Source organism: Centroberyx gerrardi, chromosome 13, assembly GCF_048128805.1.
Source record: "Centroberyx gerrardi isolate f3 chromosome 13, fCenGer3.hap1.cur.20231027, whole genome shotgun sequence".
NCBI lineage: Eukaryota > Metazoa > Chordata > Actinopteri > Beryciformes > Berycidae > Centroberyx > Centroberyx gerrardi.
In genome coordinates, this window is record NC_136009.1 from 3,573,725 (window position 1) to 3,592,500 (window position 18,776).

Consider the following 18,776-nt stretch of genomic DNA (forward strand, 5'->3'; position numbering starts at 1 on the left):
TCAACAAGCTTTCCCCGAGAACTGTAACGCTCCCACGGGTCAATTCCCAGCAACACCTTCTGAAATTCCTAAACTCACGTCCCTACCGCATCCCTTCAACAGATCCACGACTCATCACTTCTACGGAATCATTTCAATGGAATCATTTCAATGGAAATACAATTTGGTTTCATTAAGAGCCCCCTGGATGCTCTTCAATGACACAAGTCCCGAGTCGAGCGCTTGAGAAAGTAGATCCAAAGGTGATCAAGAGGTCCAAATGTAGTCAGTTCGTCCAATGAGGAGTTCTGGGCATCCAGCGTAGCAGCAGTTCAGACAGCTGTCTCTGCTTGTTGCAGGATTGTTTCTGTTGGAGCAGAAGTGCTCTTTGAGTGCTCTCCCTCTCTCTCTCTGGGATCACTGTGTCAGTTATGTAATCTCTACAGACAGACAAATATCTCTCTTTTTCTTCCCTCTCTCCTTTCTTTCATCTCTGTCAGTCTGCGGTCTCTGGGCTACTTTTCAGTCGCGTTGCCTTCCCCCTGCACCTACAGCCCCGCACATTGAACCATGCCGCCTCTCTCACTCCATCACTCCTTTTTTCCCCTCCCCTTTTTCCTCTCTTCCCTCTTTTTCTCTCCTCTTTCCCTCCCCCGCCCCCACCCCTCCTCCCTCCATCACCTAATGCCGCATTCACAACCTAAGGGAAAGAAAGTAGATATGGGTTTCCCACTAAAAAACAATACTGTTCTCAAGTAGTATTTGCCAAATTCGCTAAAATTTTAAATAACTGACGACAACAAGCTGATCAGGAGCAACTAAAGTCGACAGAAAACTTTTGTTGCTTTTACCCCTCAAGTCGTTCAAATGCTTTTTCTCATATGATCTTAATGCAGCATGACTGTCACTGCACCTCTTTTTCTCCCTCTCTCCTCCTCCATTTCTGCTCTCCCTCTCTCTCCCAGTCCATCCATTTCACCCCCCCCCCTTCTTTTCTCCTCTCCAGTGGTGCTTAACCAGTCAGGATCAGCTGTAATTGCAACCTCCTCCTCCTCCTCTCATCTTTTCCACCCAATTGTTTATCATTCCTCTCCTCCTCTCATCCCTCCCTCTCTCTCTCTCTCTCTCTCTCTCTCGTTCCCCAGGGCCTGGCTGAAGGGTTTGATTGATTTCACCTTTCCACAAATAAATATAGACACACCTCTGTAAACCCTCAGTCCCGCCATCTCTCTTGTTCACACCTTCCTTCCGTTTTTCTCTCTCCCTCCATCATCTGTCGTTTCCACCCTCTCTCTTGCTCTCTCTCTCTCAGTATCCTTTTCTTCCTCGCCCTCTCTTCATCTTACCCTCCCTCTTCTTTCGATGAGCGTCTACACTTCCCCTATATTTAGTACCGAGCTCTTGGATGAATAAAAACCTGTTAAAATGGTTTCATTTGCATCCCAAGACTTTTCCATGACTTTCCAACTCAGTCGGAGCGCTTTCAAGATCTAAAACTGTTCTTCCTTCCTGGTTTGTTCACGTTGTTTTTCAGTCTAGTTTCCACTCCAGTTGGACTGAAAACCATCTAATTGCAATGAATGTATGAAACAAGCTGGGAAATATATTCTATGTTCCCTGACTTCCCCAGAAAATGGATCGACTTCCCTGACTTCGATGTCTGGAATACACCTCTGAAAATTCCATTATATTCCACGAATTCCACGACCAGTGGGAAAGCTGCTAACCACTAGGATACAATGCCATGACATTATATCCCAGTACGCCCCAATCGGAGGTATACTGGTAGATTAATGGACTAAGGAACATAATGTGTAGTCGAGTCATTTCATTTCGAGTTTCAGCCCAGGACCTCTTTGTCAAATGCCATTCTCTCTTTCCCATCTTGCATGACTCTGTCCACAATATATATCTAAGAAACAAGCTGAGAAAATCTGACAGTGTGGAATGGTATGAATGTGAAGCAGGCTGTTGCTGGAAAGTAGTCCTTGGTGAATGGAAGTAAATAATAGACCTTTTCAGATTAAAAAAAAAACAAAGAGGCCACATAAACCTTCTCAAAGGTTTCGTGGCCATGAGATGCACACATGCCATCGAGAATGTAATCTGCAGAATGCTCTGTCCAGTCACAAGTGCTCTGTCCTCTTTCCATTAACCTGTGCTTTTGTCTTCAACAAAACATCATGACGTAAAACGATATTGTGGCATGTTTCTCTGTATTTCTCCAGATCTGTCAGTCAAACAGTGTGTCCAGCACTGTGACGTCTTTTTCCTTGGATTTTCTGTTGAGTTTCAGTTTGAGTTTCTCTTTTCTTTGTCTGTTCAGCCATGGTGGCTATCGCTGCTCATGCTAACTACCCAGTTCTTCTTCTGTTTATTCCAAACAAACCGGAAATGTAAAACGCATCACTTACCGTGTTCCAGAGGATTTTTCCCAGGAAAGAGCTACCAGACACCGGGTGTTTAGAACAGCAAATAGAAAAGCCTTCATGCAACTGGATATAGGTTGAATCACTGTTGTGTTGTATCAATCACTGATAGAGAGGAGCATTATTTATAAGAAAATGTCAGCTATTATTACTTTAATCCTCTCCTCCTCTCCTTCTCTCTCTGACCTCGGTATGACCCTGGCATCCCATAACAGACAGCAGCAAACCAGTCTCACCTTCCAGTTGGATGTGACCGCAAAGACACATGGTGTTTCTCAGGGTTAAAATTGATTGGTTTCATAATGTGAAAAATGAGAGGTTAAGAAAAAGTGATACATGATTTTTGGGAGCATACATTTCTCTCTCTGGCTGTATGCACTTGTGTGCGTGTGTTTGTAACAAGAGATCATTCATGATTGGCTTTCTCGTGTATGACCACTCTACTCAGCTTTCAACATGGTGGAATGAGAGACTCAGAGAATGAGAGAGAGAGAGCGACAGAGAGAGAGAGAGAGAAAGAGGGACAGAGAGAGACATACTCTTGCAGCAAGAGAGAACGAGAGAGAGAACACATTTTGCTCTCTTCAGCTGTTCCTAAATTGACTTGCAGGTTTGAACAGAGCAATCACATGTTTGCCCAATCACTGGAAAAATGGTTGTAGTTCAATAACAGAATGACATTTCCTCCATAAAGCTGAATGGACTGGCTCAAATACACATGAATGGTGCGACTCTCCCAAAGCAGTGGATGTTGTGTTGGAAGGAGGAAAACAAGTTAGAAAAATAAAGTGGCTGTTAGCATCAGCCTTTTAATTCCTTCTAAAAGTTCATTTTTTCCATACAGGCTTTTAAGTAGTTGAATTGTACCTATTTTACTGTAAGTTTGCATAATTCATTTGACATTTTTATTGTTTCTTTTTTTTATCTTACTGGCTTTTATTTAAACTTTGAAGTGCTATACAATTAAGTGAGTGACTGAGTGTCTTTATTATTATGTTGGGCCGGTGCCTACATTGAGTTGCTAGTTGTAATTTAGCCAACTTGTGAGAGACAAAAGCAATGTTTTGGTAGTCAAACACAGTTAAAAGTATGGCGACGCACATGGTAAAAAGTAAACTGAATTCCCTTTGCGTCAATTTGTACTTAATACAACTTGATTTTACTTGATATGTAGTTTTTGTGTTACGAAAACATGTTGTAACAACTTTGTACTTTGCATTTGTAACGTAATTCAGTTGACTTGTGCTTTGTTACTAGATAGAAGTCTTTGCTAGTACTAGCTAGAACTAGAACTAGCCTACTAACGTTACTAGAGCATTAGCTAGCATTAGCGGTACTGGGCAAAGGGTGTTGCGTTCATGTTTTCCCGAGCAGACACACTGGAACGCATTTATATCGGAAGTCAGTAACACCAACTCAGAAGTCAAAACATTGGAAGTTGGAAGTCTTCCGACTTCCAAAGGAATACAGCAAAAGACGCTGTGATTGCTGGGAAATGTAGTGCAAAACACCAACACAATGACCACTTATCACCAAACACGTCACCGAAATCAAGAAAAACCAACAGTCTTGTAAGATTTTCACTTTAACAATAAAAAAAATAATTCATTGAAGTAACACAGTGACACAGTCATTTAAAACAGATTAACTACATTGATGATAATGTGTCATAACTTTGGATGAACAATGTGATAGGCTGAATGAAAACTTGTTATTACAAACTTTTTTGAATTCTTAATATAGAACTCAACAATCTGTATTATACAAAAATTAAAATAACTGATAGTTGCAGTCTTAGTCTATTCTCTCTCTCTCTCTCTCTCTCTCTCTCTCTCTCTCTCTCACACACACACACACACACACACACACTCACTGACATATCTGCTGGGTCAGACTTGTTCTGTTCTTTTGTAGGACATGCTGCGTTATGAGAAAAGTCAAATCAGACACAACTGACATGTGAACAAACAGGTTTACTCATAGTTGAGGCACTGGGAGTCGGTGGTTTTACGTGGCGATCACACCGACAAGACAAAGCGGAGGTGCTACAGCATTGTCTTCTATGGTTATATAATGTAAAGAGATCATTTCACAGAACTAGTTCATCTCCAACTCAGAATTGTCTGGAAAAATATTACTCTATGTTTTTCTAATTTTGCACTTACGTTTGGATTTCAATTGTATTTCAGTGTTTATATCTGGAAACAGATTATTGTTGTTCTAATTTTGGGCGTTTAGATTTCATCTGGGTTGTTTTTGTTTTTTTTGGCATTGTTTACTGTTTAACAGATTATATAATTTGCTTTTTTCTTCTTTTTCTTAGGCACCTTATAGCTCCCCTTTCTTTTTACAAGGAGTTTCCTGCTGTTCCTCTGCTTAATTTAGTTGTCTATTTTATACTGCTATCCTCTTATGGATTATCTTTTCATATTGTTACCATTAGTATTATTAACATCACTACTATTATTGTTTCTGCCCCGGCTTACCTTTATGCCCTATTTTCTTATTAGGTGAGATCCACCTTGATTGGGTTCTGACTACCTGTAATCAACTTAATTGTCTGTCACCTTTTTAATGTTTTTAATGCAATAGTCTACTGAGCGAGCGTTGTGCCTTACTTTTTTGTTCTCTAAAATAAACATAAAAACAAAAAAAATATTTCTATGATTAACGATAGTTTCACTAAGAAATGTGTTTGATCTAGTTCCAAAGTTCCAAAGAGTCAAAGTCTTCAAGAACAAACTTCAATATACGCAAAATGGGAAATTTAGATGACTGTATCTTTGAATTATTTCAGAATAAAAGCAGCCCACATAGATATACAGTACTACACAATAACTAAATATACTAGATATGAGTTCACGGACACATTGCATCATAAATCCATTGTGTCTGTCAGCTATCTGGGTGAGAGCATTTTAAAATAACACAAATGCCTTGAAGGGATCAACACATAGCTGATATAACTGTCTACTATAGCTTTTGTGTGTGTGTGTGTGTGTGTGTAGGTGGGGTCTATTGATGTGTCACCATATGCTGGGTCTAGCTGATGTAAACAGAACCAGTCCCTAGTGGTTTGCCCATACCATACAGTATCTCAGCATTACCAAACATTTTAAGCTTATTGGAGTCTCTAGGTCTGCAGGTCTTTTGTATAGATTATTTTGAATCACATTTTTGCTTTATTAGGTACCACAGGAAAGATGGCTTGTAACAAAAGATTATACGTACATATATTCTGACTTTCAACTCAGAATTCAGGGTTTATAGTCAGAATTCTGACTTTATTCTCAGCATTCTGACTTTAAACTCAGATTTCTGACTTCCACCTACAGAAACTCAAACTGCATCAACAGAAAATCCAAGGAAAAAGACATCACAGTACTGGAATCACTGTTTGATTGACAGGTGATCTCTGGGAAGTACAGTGCAGAAACACCACAGCAATGAGCGCCAAGCAACAAAGATGGAGACTACATAATAATACAAGGAACTCAAGGATTACCACTGGATATGACCACTAAAGTGACTCTACTGGTGTAAATGAACAAGTATTTTTGGATGGGGTCCAGCGCAGAGCCTCAAGCCTCCATATGTGCATCCCTAATTATAGCTAACAATAGACTGGCCAATCAACACTCACACACACACACACACACACACACACACACACACACGCACGCAGGGACAGGAACAGTGTTTAAGGCAGTCACCTGCACTGTTTCCACAATAACATCATTATCTCTGACCTTGTCCCTTCTCCCTCTGATAAAGAGAGATAGAGAGACAGAGAGAAAGAGAGAGAGAAAGTAAAAAATGACAACAAAGATGAAGGATCAAATCATTAGCAATAGCAATAATTAGTTAATCAGTTATACACTCCAACTCAGTACACTATTAATCCTCTTACTGATTAATCTGCTTACTGACAAATTTCTCATTAAGGGCTGATAACATTCTCGGTGTGTGTTCAGGAAGAGGAAACAAGAAATAAGAAGGAAAGTGGAGAAAAATACGAAGACGAAGAAAGCGACAACGTAGAGGAAGTAGTAGTAGCAGATGGAGAAATGCATAAAGAAGAAATGCATAGAGAAACTGAGAAGCTCAAAGTCGTACTGTTGTGCCTAGGGCTGGGCAATACGGTTGAAATCAATATCACGATAATCATATCATATGATATTGGATATTGCGATATATATCGATATCATCAATATCGATATATATCACGATATGGCTCACGTATATAAAATCACGTTAAATGAACTGATTGGTAATGTTAGGTTTGGTGTCAAAAACAGAAATTTTCCTAGCACACCATATGTTGTCATCAACGTAGATAGCAGAGTTGTGTGTCACGATATTTCAATATCACCATATCATGACGATGTAGCAACTAGAGTATAGCTTCTTCTATCATTTACTGAAAAGACAATATTCTCAAGTAACTGTTTTGGCTATTATGGGTCACGCTATAACTCCCAAAGGTCACCGGCTATTTTTGTTGCCTTTTTGCTTCACCAGATGGCACACAGTACATTGGAGTTACAAGTGGTAGACTAGACAACTAGTAGAGAGAGAAAGAGCCAACACAATGCAACAAAGGCCATTAGCGGGATCTAAAACCACAATGCAACAAGCACCCAGGTGTGAGCCACCAGGACGCTATTATAGTATAGTATTGCCCTTATACAGCATCACAGGGCATCAGACATGTCATCAAAATGCTGCCGGCCATGGCAAATTAACTATATTGTCATCAGTGGGCGCCCCCTCATTAATCACGTACTCTACACATTCTGCCCTACAACAAAAATAACTTGCATGTACCTCAGTCTGCCCTCCAACTAAAATAGCTGAGAGTTTGGGGGACGCTGAGGGAGAGGGCGCCCCTTTGCTAGTATGGGTTGCTTTCACCCTCATCCAGTGATGCAGTTGTAACATAAATAGTGTGTAAAATACAGGCTCCAACTGGCGATTCATCTCTTTCAAAGCATGTGACCGATATGGGCTTTGAAGGCCGATACTGGCCAATGCAACTGCCGCTAAGCGATATTCAACATCTTTAAATTTGACCATTTTCATGTCATCAAATTGAGTGTTTCCCCCCAGAATTGTATTCTTGTCAGGGTGGAAAAGCCTCTGAAACAGCATTTCAGCCACTGGACTGCACACATTTTCAAATGTAGCAATTCGTTTCAATGGTCAAACGTGCATTAAAGGCATCTAGTGCAGTCAAAGTGCCTTGACGCTCCAAACTTGGTTTGATTTTGGTGTCGACAGAGGACCAGCACGGCTGTATTTCATGGTTTAAGTGCAAAAGGAAAATGGTAAAATTATTAAATTGTCCCAGAAAGCAATATCTTCAACTTTATCATCTAAATAGGTGATATATTGGTAAACCTCTGTTAAAATTAAAGGTTACATTTTAAGAATATCTTTTATTGTCTTAAATGTATCATATTTTTGTGTAACTTTTGTGTAGCTGACTTAAGTGAGTTTAGTTTTTCGGGTTTTCAGTGATTATTGTGATTTGCTTTTTTGAAAAATGGCAAGGTAATTTTCAGCATTGTAAGTGTTAACGTGTAAAAGTGTGAGGATTGATAAAAATTGTAAGTCAAATAAAGAGTTGTGATTATCTGCTATTTATTGACAGCATTAAAGCTGCAATAAGCGATTTTGCTGACCACTAGGTGACAGAAACCGCAACACATGATAAAGCACATAAAGCACAGCAAAGCTACTGCACTACGGAGGCCTAGAAGGACAAATGGAAGGATAAATGCTAATAGCTAAGCTAAACGTACTTACTGAGAAGTGTCAGCGATTACCAGTCTCACCTGCTGAAGGTTAAATGTCCCACAATGACAAGTGAAGAGGTAGGTAGCAAGTTTACTAGTTTAACAAGTTTACTCGCTCGCTTCATTGATTCTGCCATTTTGAAACAGCGAGAGAGGAGACAAGATAGTTTTAAAAAATGAAATGCTACTGAATGGGCCAGGAGAAGCTTTGTTCCGGAGCAGAATTTGACAACAAGCTTTAGACAAGAGGAGAAAACAGCAACACAGCCGTCTGCTGTGTGGATATTGGTTTATATCATTATGTCTCAATGAAATCTCCACATAGCACACGTTAGTTTCAGGATTGTTTATAAGGTCTGATATCGCTTATTGCAGGTTTAATTAGACTGTGTAGTGTTATTAAATCATGACCAAGTGTGAAATTCTGCAGCTTTTTTTTTGTTAGATTGTTTTGATTAGGGCAAAATGAAAAGGCCTTGTTATATTTGCAGGGAATAAATGACTGTGCAAGAAATGCTGTCATGGTCAAAACACAATTTCCTGAAGAGGTGGACTGAGGTCAGAAAATTTCAATGACCCCAATATTTCAAAACACCTGACATCTGTGTCAAAACACATGAAAAGCGTGTCTTTCACAATCGTACCCGATGCTTACTGTTGGACACAGAGTGCAAAAGCAGCGTTTCATTCCTCTGGAACAGAGAAATTGCTGCTCTCCATTGGTTCCTTTTCAAAATAACTATGAGATATTATTACTAGTGTTTGTAATCATTGATTTTGGCAATAGTTGATATTTAGTAGCCAATATTTTATATTTTTCTCAATATCATTAAATTTCACAATTTCCATGCCAAAACATTCCCAAATAATTCCAAGTATTCAGTGTTTATCCCAGAATTGTATTCTTGTCGGGGTGGAAAAGCCTCTGAAACAGCATTTAGACCATCATGGGACACTAAATCCTCCATTGAGAACCATTATAAATAAACATATTTTGTGGAATTCATCCAAAACATCACATAGGAATCAATTAAGGTTAAGGGTCTCCCATAGACAACCAGTGTCATATCCATCATAACAGAGGTGGACGACACTGACTGGCCGGCATCCAATTTTTAAACAATATCAACAAACTGATTTATCAGTCTGACTCTACTTATTACGGTCATTTTAATTGGATTTGGGGTTTTTTTCATATCAAGGGGTGTGAACTACAGTCTCCAATTGGTGATCTTGGTGATCTACAGTCTCCATCTTTACTCTTGCACACCTGATCCACACACTACAGCTTCACACTTTCATGCTAATCAAACAATACAAGTTTCAAGTCAAGTCCCAAGTCTAAATGTAGATTACCAAGTCAAGTCCAAGTCAAGTCCATGTCATTAATGTCAAGTCTAAATGTAGAACAGCAAGTCAAGTCAGAACAAATCAAGAGTCCAGTATCAATTTAATATCTTAAAGAAAACTAAATATCTAGGACTTTTCAATGCAATATGGTTTTAATAGGATAAAAACTTGGTAAGAGCATCATGAGTTTGATTTCTATAATCAGTTTCAACTTTAATAAATTCAATCATTCCATAGAAATTCAGAAAACAGACTTTAAATTCAGTCGTCTGCTGGAACAAATCTCATCACTTTCAATCTAAGTCATTTACACAAACACAAGATCTCAAGTCAAGACTTTAGAAACCTTTTCAAGTCATCAAAGTACAAGTCAGAGTCAAGTCCCAAGTCACCAGAACCCAAGTCAAGTCAAGTCTCAAGTCTCTTCATGCAACAAGTCAAGTCTCAAGCTATTGAAACTGTGACTCGAGTCCAAGTCATGTGACTCAAATCCCCGCCTCTGCTGAAAACCATGGTATCTCATTCCGGTCCTTGATCATTTTAGTTAGAGAAGTAGCCATTTATGATGCTCTCTATCGTTCTACTTATCTATGCAGACTAGCAATGCTCATTTTACTGCAAGGAGTAACAGACACCATTTATAATTTACAGGCCAAATGTGTGTGTGTGTGTGTGTGTGTGTGCGTGTGTGTGTGTGTGTGTGTAGGTGTGTGTGTGTGTGTGTGTGTGTGTTCATCAGACAGTTACAATTAAGCTGGATCTGCCTCTAGATGAACACAGCTGGTGCCTCCTACGCAAAGATGCACGCCCGCACACACACACACACACACACACGCACGCACGCACACACACACACACACACACACACACACACACACACACACAGACTAACAGCCATAAAACCGTCTTGGCTAATAACCTTAACAACAGGGTCATAAAACAAACTGAGAATGTATATGGGGGGAAGAGGAGCGGAAAGGAAGAGCAGAGAGGAGAAAAAAACAAAAAACAAAAAAAGAAGAGGAAGATGAAACAAGAGAGGAAAGGTCACAGAGGGGTGGAAAAGAGGAGAAGAAGGGAGAGGAAGGCAGATAACGAATGCGTGTTGTGTTGTCTGCGTCAGCAGTGTGTGTGTGTGTGTGTGTGACTGGTGTTGATGGAATGGGAGCAGAGCTGGTAAATCAGACCCATGGGGTTAGCAGGGAATCCCTGGTAATGCACACACACACACACACACAAAATGTATATACTTGTGAGGACTTTCCACTGGCTACATTAATTCCCTTAGCCTAACCTAATTCTACTTCTACTTGTATTTCTAATAATAATAATAATAATAATAATAATAACTTTATTTGTATAGCACTTTTCTAAAAGCAATGTTTACAAAGTGCTTTACATTTGTACAGTGATGTACAAGTACCACAATTAAATAAAATAAAGTTGAATAAAAAATAATAAATAAAAAAATGGTAAACATAAATGGTAATACAAGAGATACACAGATACAACTAGAACACAAACCGAGATACAACTAAATACAAATTTTACATAAAGGTTTGTGCCTAACCACGTGATAATAAATAACTATAAGTAAGTAAAAAACAAGTAATAAAAGGAGAAACACAATTACAAAATGAAAAATAAAATGTAATATACGGAAGAATTAACATAAAAGCTGAGTAACACTCTCCCCTTCCTCAACAACTGCGATCAAGGCAGCTTTAAGCAAAGCAGCTCCAAGCGCAGAAGACCCAGACTAGAAACCCATGATGATGATGATGATAAAGAAAAATGATATTTGTGCATGTGGAATCAAAATGTCACATTAGAATCAGTTCAGGGTAAGGGCTTCCCATAGCCAGTGGGATCAATTCTACAAAAAATATGTAATCAATCAAACTGCATCATATCCATCATATCAGAGGTTGATGACACCGACTGGTATATCTGATTTATAATAAAAAGCCAATATTAGCCCTGATATCAGCCTAACCCCAATTTTAAGACTAAACTGTTTCATTCCTGACAGCTGAAAAGAGAAAAAAGCCAAAATCCAGGAGAAGAGAGAGTTTTTTTTCACTAATAGACACTGAATATGTGTTAATGTTAAGTCAGTATTTGGACCTGGATTACCTGCCACGCAACCCTTTGCCCTCTCTAAGCTTCTCATCTTCCCTATCCAACCGCAGTGACACGTTCTGTCATCAACGTGTTGACCGATCCTCATTTATTATACATGGCAGGGGCCTCTGGCTTTGTGCTAAGAGGATAAACCTGTAGATATTGTCCTCTCAGAAACACACACACACACTTGCATGCATGCATGAACAATAAACAATCATTAAATATGTATTCAACCACCAGAAGGCACATACATTGTATGTATTTAGAAGGCTCTATCCCGTACGTCACATCTCCATTGTCTTTTAAATCCAGCAGTTATGCTACTAGTTATGCTTCTATGCGCCTTATAAAAAGACCGCAAAACACTTAAATTACAATTTCTTGCCCCTCTCGATGATTTTATAATGTTTTTATAATGGAACTCTTAAAAAAAGGTCTTTGTTTAAATGAGGGATAAATGACAAATGAAAATGGTAGCACTTCACAGTACACAAATTACAGGGTAATTACTGTGTAATTACATAGGAATTATCAGGAAGTAACTGGTAATTTATGGTAATAACGAGTAACTATTTGGAATTATAATGTGCAATTTCTCGGTTAAATGCCGGTCATTTCTGGTGATGACAAGAAATGATTAGCATGAAAACCCATTAGTTCCCATGTTATCATGGTGTTGTCTAGTACTTTCATAATAGGTATTGGAATCGTCGGTAAGCAAATGTTCTCTTCGAGTATGACATAGTAATTATTCAGTAATTATTGTGCAACTTGACTAATAATTACTCATTATCACCAGAAATTAGCGGCATTTAACTGAGAAATTACACATTATAATTCCAAAATAGTTGTTTGTTATTACCAGAAATGACCAGTTACTTCCTGATAATTTCTATGTAATTACACAGTAATTATCCTGTAATTTGTGTAGGCTACCGTAATGTAACACACACACACACACACACACACACACACTACCTCTGCACACACACTACCTCTGGTCTGTGCTAATCTGTACAGCATTGCTTGCACTGTTCATATGTCTGAAAACTACATGTATATGTGAATGACAGGATGTGCATTTTTTGTGTCTAAATCCATTTTTTCCCAAATAAATAAATAAATTATGTACTATATCAAATATTCTACAATGTCGGCACTGCTGAGAAATACACCAATGAGTAAAAAGTGTGACAACATGCCCCAGTCTGTGAAATCATTATACAGCATTCCGACATTTTAAAATCCCAGACTTTTTCCTTTTTTCCATTTCTGATAATGGTAAAAGTTGAAGTACCATTTCAAATATTTCACTCAAGTCAAAGTATTAAAGTACATGGTCTTACATTTACTTATGTATAAAAGTAAAAGTAGTCATCGAAAAAAGTGCAGCTCAAATCACTAACTGAATTCATCAATTGCTAGCTGAATTCTCTACCGTTAATTCTCTGCTCTGTTATTGTTTCTCTCTTCTTTCTGCTTCCTTCCTTCTCTTTACTGCTTCCAGGATGGAAGCTGTCTGATGCGGAAAATAAGTCTGTTTTGTAAGTACAGATACTTGAAAATCTTACTTGAGTACAGAAAGTACAGCACAGTACAGAGACGTATACTTCCCACCTCAGCACAGGGATCAATAAAGTTTAATGTCATCTCATCCTATCTTTGCATAGATACACATGCACACACTAGGTGTGTTTGTTCATCAGCATTAATCCCAGCAGCCCCAGAAGACAGAGGTAAACCCTCAGCTCATTAAGACAAAACCGTGAAGGACTCTGAAACCTTGTAAAGCCAAATATCTCCCTTTAAGCCCAAGGAGGGGAATCGATTTTCCACTTGGCAGATCCAGGTTCCGATCCCCATCTATGTTACTCAGTGATGTAGTGATAAATAAAAATGGTGGTAAACTATGACCTCCTGTCAGTAATATTTTCAGAAATACATTATAATAGGTGATGCTTTTTTCTTTAAAAAGACCCTATTCTATGTCATTTCATCAGTTTGATAGTACTTCCTATGATGTAATCCACTGATTCTCCAGCTTTTTCACATCAAGGACCCTAATTTAGTCCACATTAGAGCCACAGACCCCCATTTGATGAGATTTTGTCTCTCAGACCCAAATCTGAGAATATTTTTATTGTTAGATATGATTTTGTCCAGAATTCCATGACTATCTGTATTGTAGGTAGAGAGATAACAGTGAAACTATGATCAAAACAGTCATTCTTCTACATTCCGGACCCCACGTTGAGAACCACTGATGTAAACTATGGATTTACCTGATTTAAGTTACTTAACTTACAAAGGTGGTAAAGTCTATTCCACAAATAAATAGGTGTATTACCCTCCACAACATCCCTGATGTTACATCACAGCCATAAAACCACATCATGGATGCTGAATACTTGCAAACCGAAACACATACTGATATTGAGCAAATCCTTTAAAACAGCATTTGCAAGTGACACTGAAATTCCCAATGAAATAAATATTGGTGAAATTCTCTGAAACAACCACACACACACACACACATTAGACCCCACAGACCCACAGATTTAGTCCCAGGGACCCATATGGGAAAATTTTAGTTATTGGTGATTTAGTAATGAATTGTAGAACTGTCTACACTGTCCATGAGGAGATAATAGTGGTGAGAGTGAAACCTATGATTATAATAGTCCTTCTTACACCTTCTCTAACTGTGATTGTATCTAGTGAATTAAATTATAGTGAAATTAAACTGCTAGGGATCCCCTGGAATCCCCTCAAGGTCCCTAGGGGCCCCTTCAAGGACCCTACTTGCAGAAATCTGTGTGCCCTGTATGGCAAAATCAGCTCACTGCTGCCACTGAGTGGATAAAATATGTAAAAACAGCACAGAGGACGAATGCTGCATTCACAGTCAGACATGAAAACACTTTGTGGCATTACTCTGATGTTTTCATGAATGTCTAAACAGCCAGGCTGTGTGTGTGTGTGTGTGTGTGTGCGCGCGCGCGCGCGTGTGTGTGTGTGTGTGTGTGTGTGTATGTGTGTGTGTGTGTGTCTCTACTAACCTGGGTGACTCTCTCAGTCACATGGTGGGTTCTGTCTATCAGTTTGCAGGGAGGTCGGATGTCGCCGGGAGGCAACGCCACAAAGGAGTCCGCCTTCGGGTCCAACAGGTTCTGGGTCAACTGCTGCACCTGCACACACACATACACACACACACACACACACACACAAAACACACACTGGGTTAAATACGGCACCTAGGCAAATGATCACAACTAGATTACATCAACATTTACTGTACAGTTCACTCATGAAATAATGCTTTTATCCAGAGCGACTCACAATAAGTGCAACAGTAGAATAGGCTTCAATTCCAAGATCACCAACATTACAACCAACCAAAAAACAAAGGAGGTCAAGGGTCATGGCGTTATTGCCCTTAAAATATTCCTGTGTTTATAGAACAGTTATGTAAGAGAGTAGTGCTAGGAAAATAAATAGAATAAGAACTAAGAAGAGAGACAGAAGCAATTTTTTTTTTAAATCAAATCAGTATGAAATCAGTCAAATCAGTTCCACAAGGTCAAACAAGTCACAGACACTCCATAAGGGGAGTTCAGTGGTAAAATGTGAGGGGTAATGAAGAGGGACGGCATCATCTGTCATGAGTAAAAACATAACCAAAGCATACACTTTGCTAAATATACTGGATGTTTTATGAGGAAAAATTAGAAGTAACATCATTCTGATCAAAACAGAGAATGCACTGGTCAGTCCTTATCCAAAAAACAAAGAACAAACGTACAACCTTGATGTCAATAACTGAAATTATGTGGATAGATATGGATAAAGAAAGAAAAAGTCAGACTTTTGGATCAAAATCCTTATTGTACAAGGCAACATGAATGCAGCAGAGTTCACCATGATGCAAGAAAGACCCAAAAAAGGAAGACTGCTTGTATCCAAAACACAAAAATCTATGAAAAGGGAAGTTGAAAAAGAAAGCTAAAACACATTCAGCAGTTGCACATCATAGCATCAGGTTACTACTTTACACTAACCAAGATACAAAGTCAGGTAACGGCTGTACAAAAAGGGTCACACACTAATCCAACTCATTTAAGTGTTGTTGCTTTGGTTAAAGAACTGTCTTTACCAGAACAACAACTCATGGTATATAGTGAGGTGTTTTTGTGTGTATTTGCGCCTGTGTATGTCTATGATTGTGTGTCAGTCATCTGTGCATGTGTGTATGTGTGTGTGTGTGTGTGTGTGTGTGTGTACGTGTGTTACCTGGCTAAGGGTCCGGCAGCGCAACAGATCCGTGTCGGACGTCCCAACTGGCATACTGGTCTTTCTACTGGTTACCATACCAGCTAAAGAAGAGAGGGGAGAATGAAATTAGATAAAGACACATTAGAACAACTGCAGTTACTGGAGTAATGAGGGCATTTTCAGAGGCAGCGCAAATGGGTAACCTTTGAGGTCAAAGGTCAAGTTTTACAGTCATCCTGTATGGCTTCATGATATTCTTTATGGTTTACCTTCTTTTTATAGCTGTGGTTCAGCATTAATTTAATGTTTTACAGGGTAAAAACCTCTAAGGCGAAAGTCAAAGAAATTGTAAGCATTTAAACTTACTGTCTTTCAGTGAAAAGGTCAAAATATATTACAAATATACAAAGACAAATATTTCACATTGTTCAGAAATCCTTCATAAAACAATGATTAACCTGATAGATCTTTTAACTTTGCTCTGTTTTCTTTTAATGTACATTTTTCATTTATGTGTTTTGGCTTAAAAATGAGCAAAATACGGATTATTAGACCATTGAACTTTTCCAATTCTGGGCATGTTAATATACAATAATTTATCAAGTTGATATATATATATTTATGTTGTATGTGACAGATGTTGATTCTTTTAGACATGCTCTGCTGAAACAAATGCATTACTAGAGTGACTGTATGATTTTGCATGAAAATCTGGGTGGTCAAACTGATGTGTTGGGCATTGAGCATTCTGGTTTTTGTTTCATGGCTCTGTCTTCAACAGTTGTGAAGACACAACAGTCATAAAGAACATAATCCATCTTCCCATATGAGGGATGTAATAAAAGGATATAAATGTGTTGATGAACATGAGGTGAAAGGCAAGGGTAAATGTAAGGAATTACATGTCGGTCGGTCGCCAAATCGTTTTTACAGACTGGCTTTTTTGTAGATATTTTGACAAACCCCATTAGAACTCATTGTTAGCAGCAAGAGGCAAGAGCTCGCTATTTCAACTGACAGCTGCCTCTGGAGCCAATATTCTCTGTGGGTCCAAGTACAACAGGTAGACAAATTATATATAGGTCCAAAATCGCCGAATTTATCCTTTAAAATGCAGGGTTTCCCTCACCAGTACAGCTGTGTCGCAGCTGCAGCCTCTTCTCCCAGTAACTCTGCCCAGTCTTCATATCGTCCACTGAGGTGGCATGTTTTAAACTCCCAGAGCTCCCATATAACCTGCTGGGAGGACGGTTACCATGGAAGGGACAGTCATCCTCGTCTCCTCCTCTTCCTCTCTCTCCCCTAGATAGAATGTATTTAAAAAAATAAAAATCCTGATATTAAAGCAATCCAGTGTTCGAGAGGGCAATACTTATTTCTTAATTTTTATTTACTCAGAATAGACTATATGACACTTAAAGGTGGATACATTGTCAGATTAACAAATTAAAAAACAAATAAACAAATGAGACCATGGTCAAGACGATTGCTAGCCTCTATCTCTCACCGGTGGTACTGTTACTGCTGGTGTTTCTCCAAATTAAGCCTACATTTCCAATAAGCCCTGTTGCTTCCTGTCCCCCCTCCCTGAAGAAGATAAACATGTTGGAAGTGATTTTTCCGTCACACTATCCCTCCTTTCAACATCTGCCAGAAACCAGAAAAGCTTTAGCTCTGTTTGCTCTGGAAGAACAAACAGAGCGTCCTCTTCCTGTTTTGTGCCGTAAAGCAATCCTGCAGACCAGGTGGCTCACAATGTAAAATGCAGTGCAGAGGCCAGTAGAGGCTCTACACTGCATTTGTTTACTGTAATTATACTAATGTCTCAAAATTAATGCGCTAATGATTTATTGATGTTAAAATTATACATGTACTACCTTTAAACTCTCACATGGAACCAATACTATTGAAATTCTCTGAGACATTACTTAGACCATGTGACATGAAAATTCCCATTGAAACCAATCCTAATGAAATGTTGTAGGCAAGGTGAAATTCATAGAAAAAACATCACCACAGCTTTTCATAAGGATTCTACAATGTTATATCCAAAACAAATTACCCAGATGAAGCGTGGGAGAAGGCAAGGGGCAGGGCCAGTGTTGGGGGGGCTGAGGCCGGGGTTGGGGGGAGGCCCGCATGGAGGTCCCTCCCTCCTCCTCTTCCTCCTCCTCCTCCTCTTGTATCCACCAGCATCCCAGCTCTTTGCCACCCCAAAACCTCAGCGCCTCCCCTCCTCTTTCGATCTCCGTCGCTCCTTCGCCTGGTCTCCACCAAGCTCTCCCTCTCTCCTCCTCCTCTTCCTCCTCCTCCTCCTCCTTCCTCCTCCTCCTCGTCTTGGTCCCACAGCAGTAGTCCGGCTCCCGCTCCCTCCAGCCGCTGTCTCTCAGGGAGGGACAGGAGTTTGTCCAGGGCCACCGACTCGTGTCCCAGAGGGGGCAGGTCGGCCCGGGGAGCCCCCAGCTCCGAGTCCTGCGACATGGCCTCCCCTCCGGGCCCGAGGGAGCGGAGGAGGAGGCGCAGCCGCCGCCGATGAGCTGGAGGTGCCAGAGGAGGAAGAGAGAGGTGATGGGGCGCGTTGTTTGATTTGTAGGAGAAAAAGTTTTTAGAACAATTGTAAAAGAAACAAATTGCAATTACTTTTGTTAGCAGCTTTTTTTTTTATTAGCTTTTTTTTTTTTTTTTGTTAAGTATTTTTTGAAGTGAGTAATTTTACTTTTACTTAACACTAGAAAGGCCACTGGTTCTGAATGTTAGAATTGAAATATCTCAGTTTTCAAAATGTCCCTCTATGATTTTTCTTAGGCCCACTTCCTGTACA

The 18,776-nt window shown here is 39.4% G+C and overlaps 1 protein-coding gene across 1 annotated transcript in view; it reads right to left on the reverse strand.

Moving 5' to 3' along the window:
• Positions 1–18,776, reverse strand: part of LOC139924367 (voltage-gated inwardly rectifying potassium channel KCNH2-like) — a 74,700-nt gene that overhangs the window by 30,228 nt on the left and 25,696 nt on the right. The window contains exons 4-7 of the mRNA XM_078287587.1: positions 18,018–18,492; positions 17,085–17,257; positions 15,974–16,056; positions 14,743–14,865 (exon numbers count right to left, since the gene is read on the reverse strand). Coding sequence (XP_078143713.1) covers positions 14,743–14,865; positions 15,974–16,056; positions 17,085–17,257; positions 18,018–18,492 — 854 coding nt within the window. The remainder of the gene's footprint in view (positions 1–14,742; positions 14,866–15,973; positions 16,057–17,084; positions 17,258–18,017; positions 18,493–18,776) is intronic.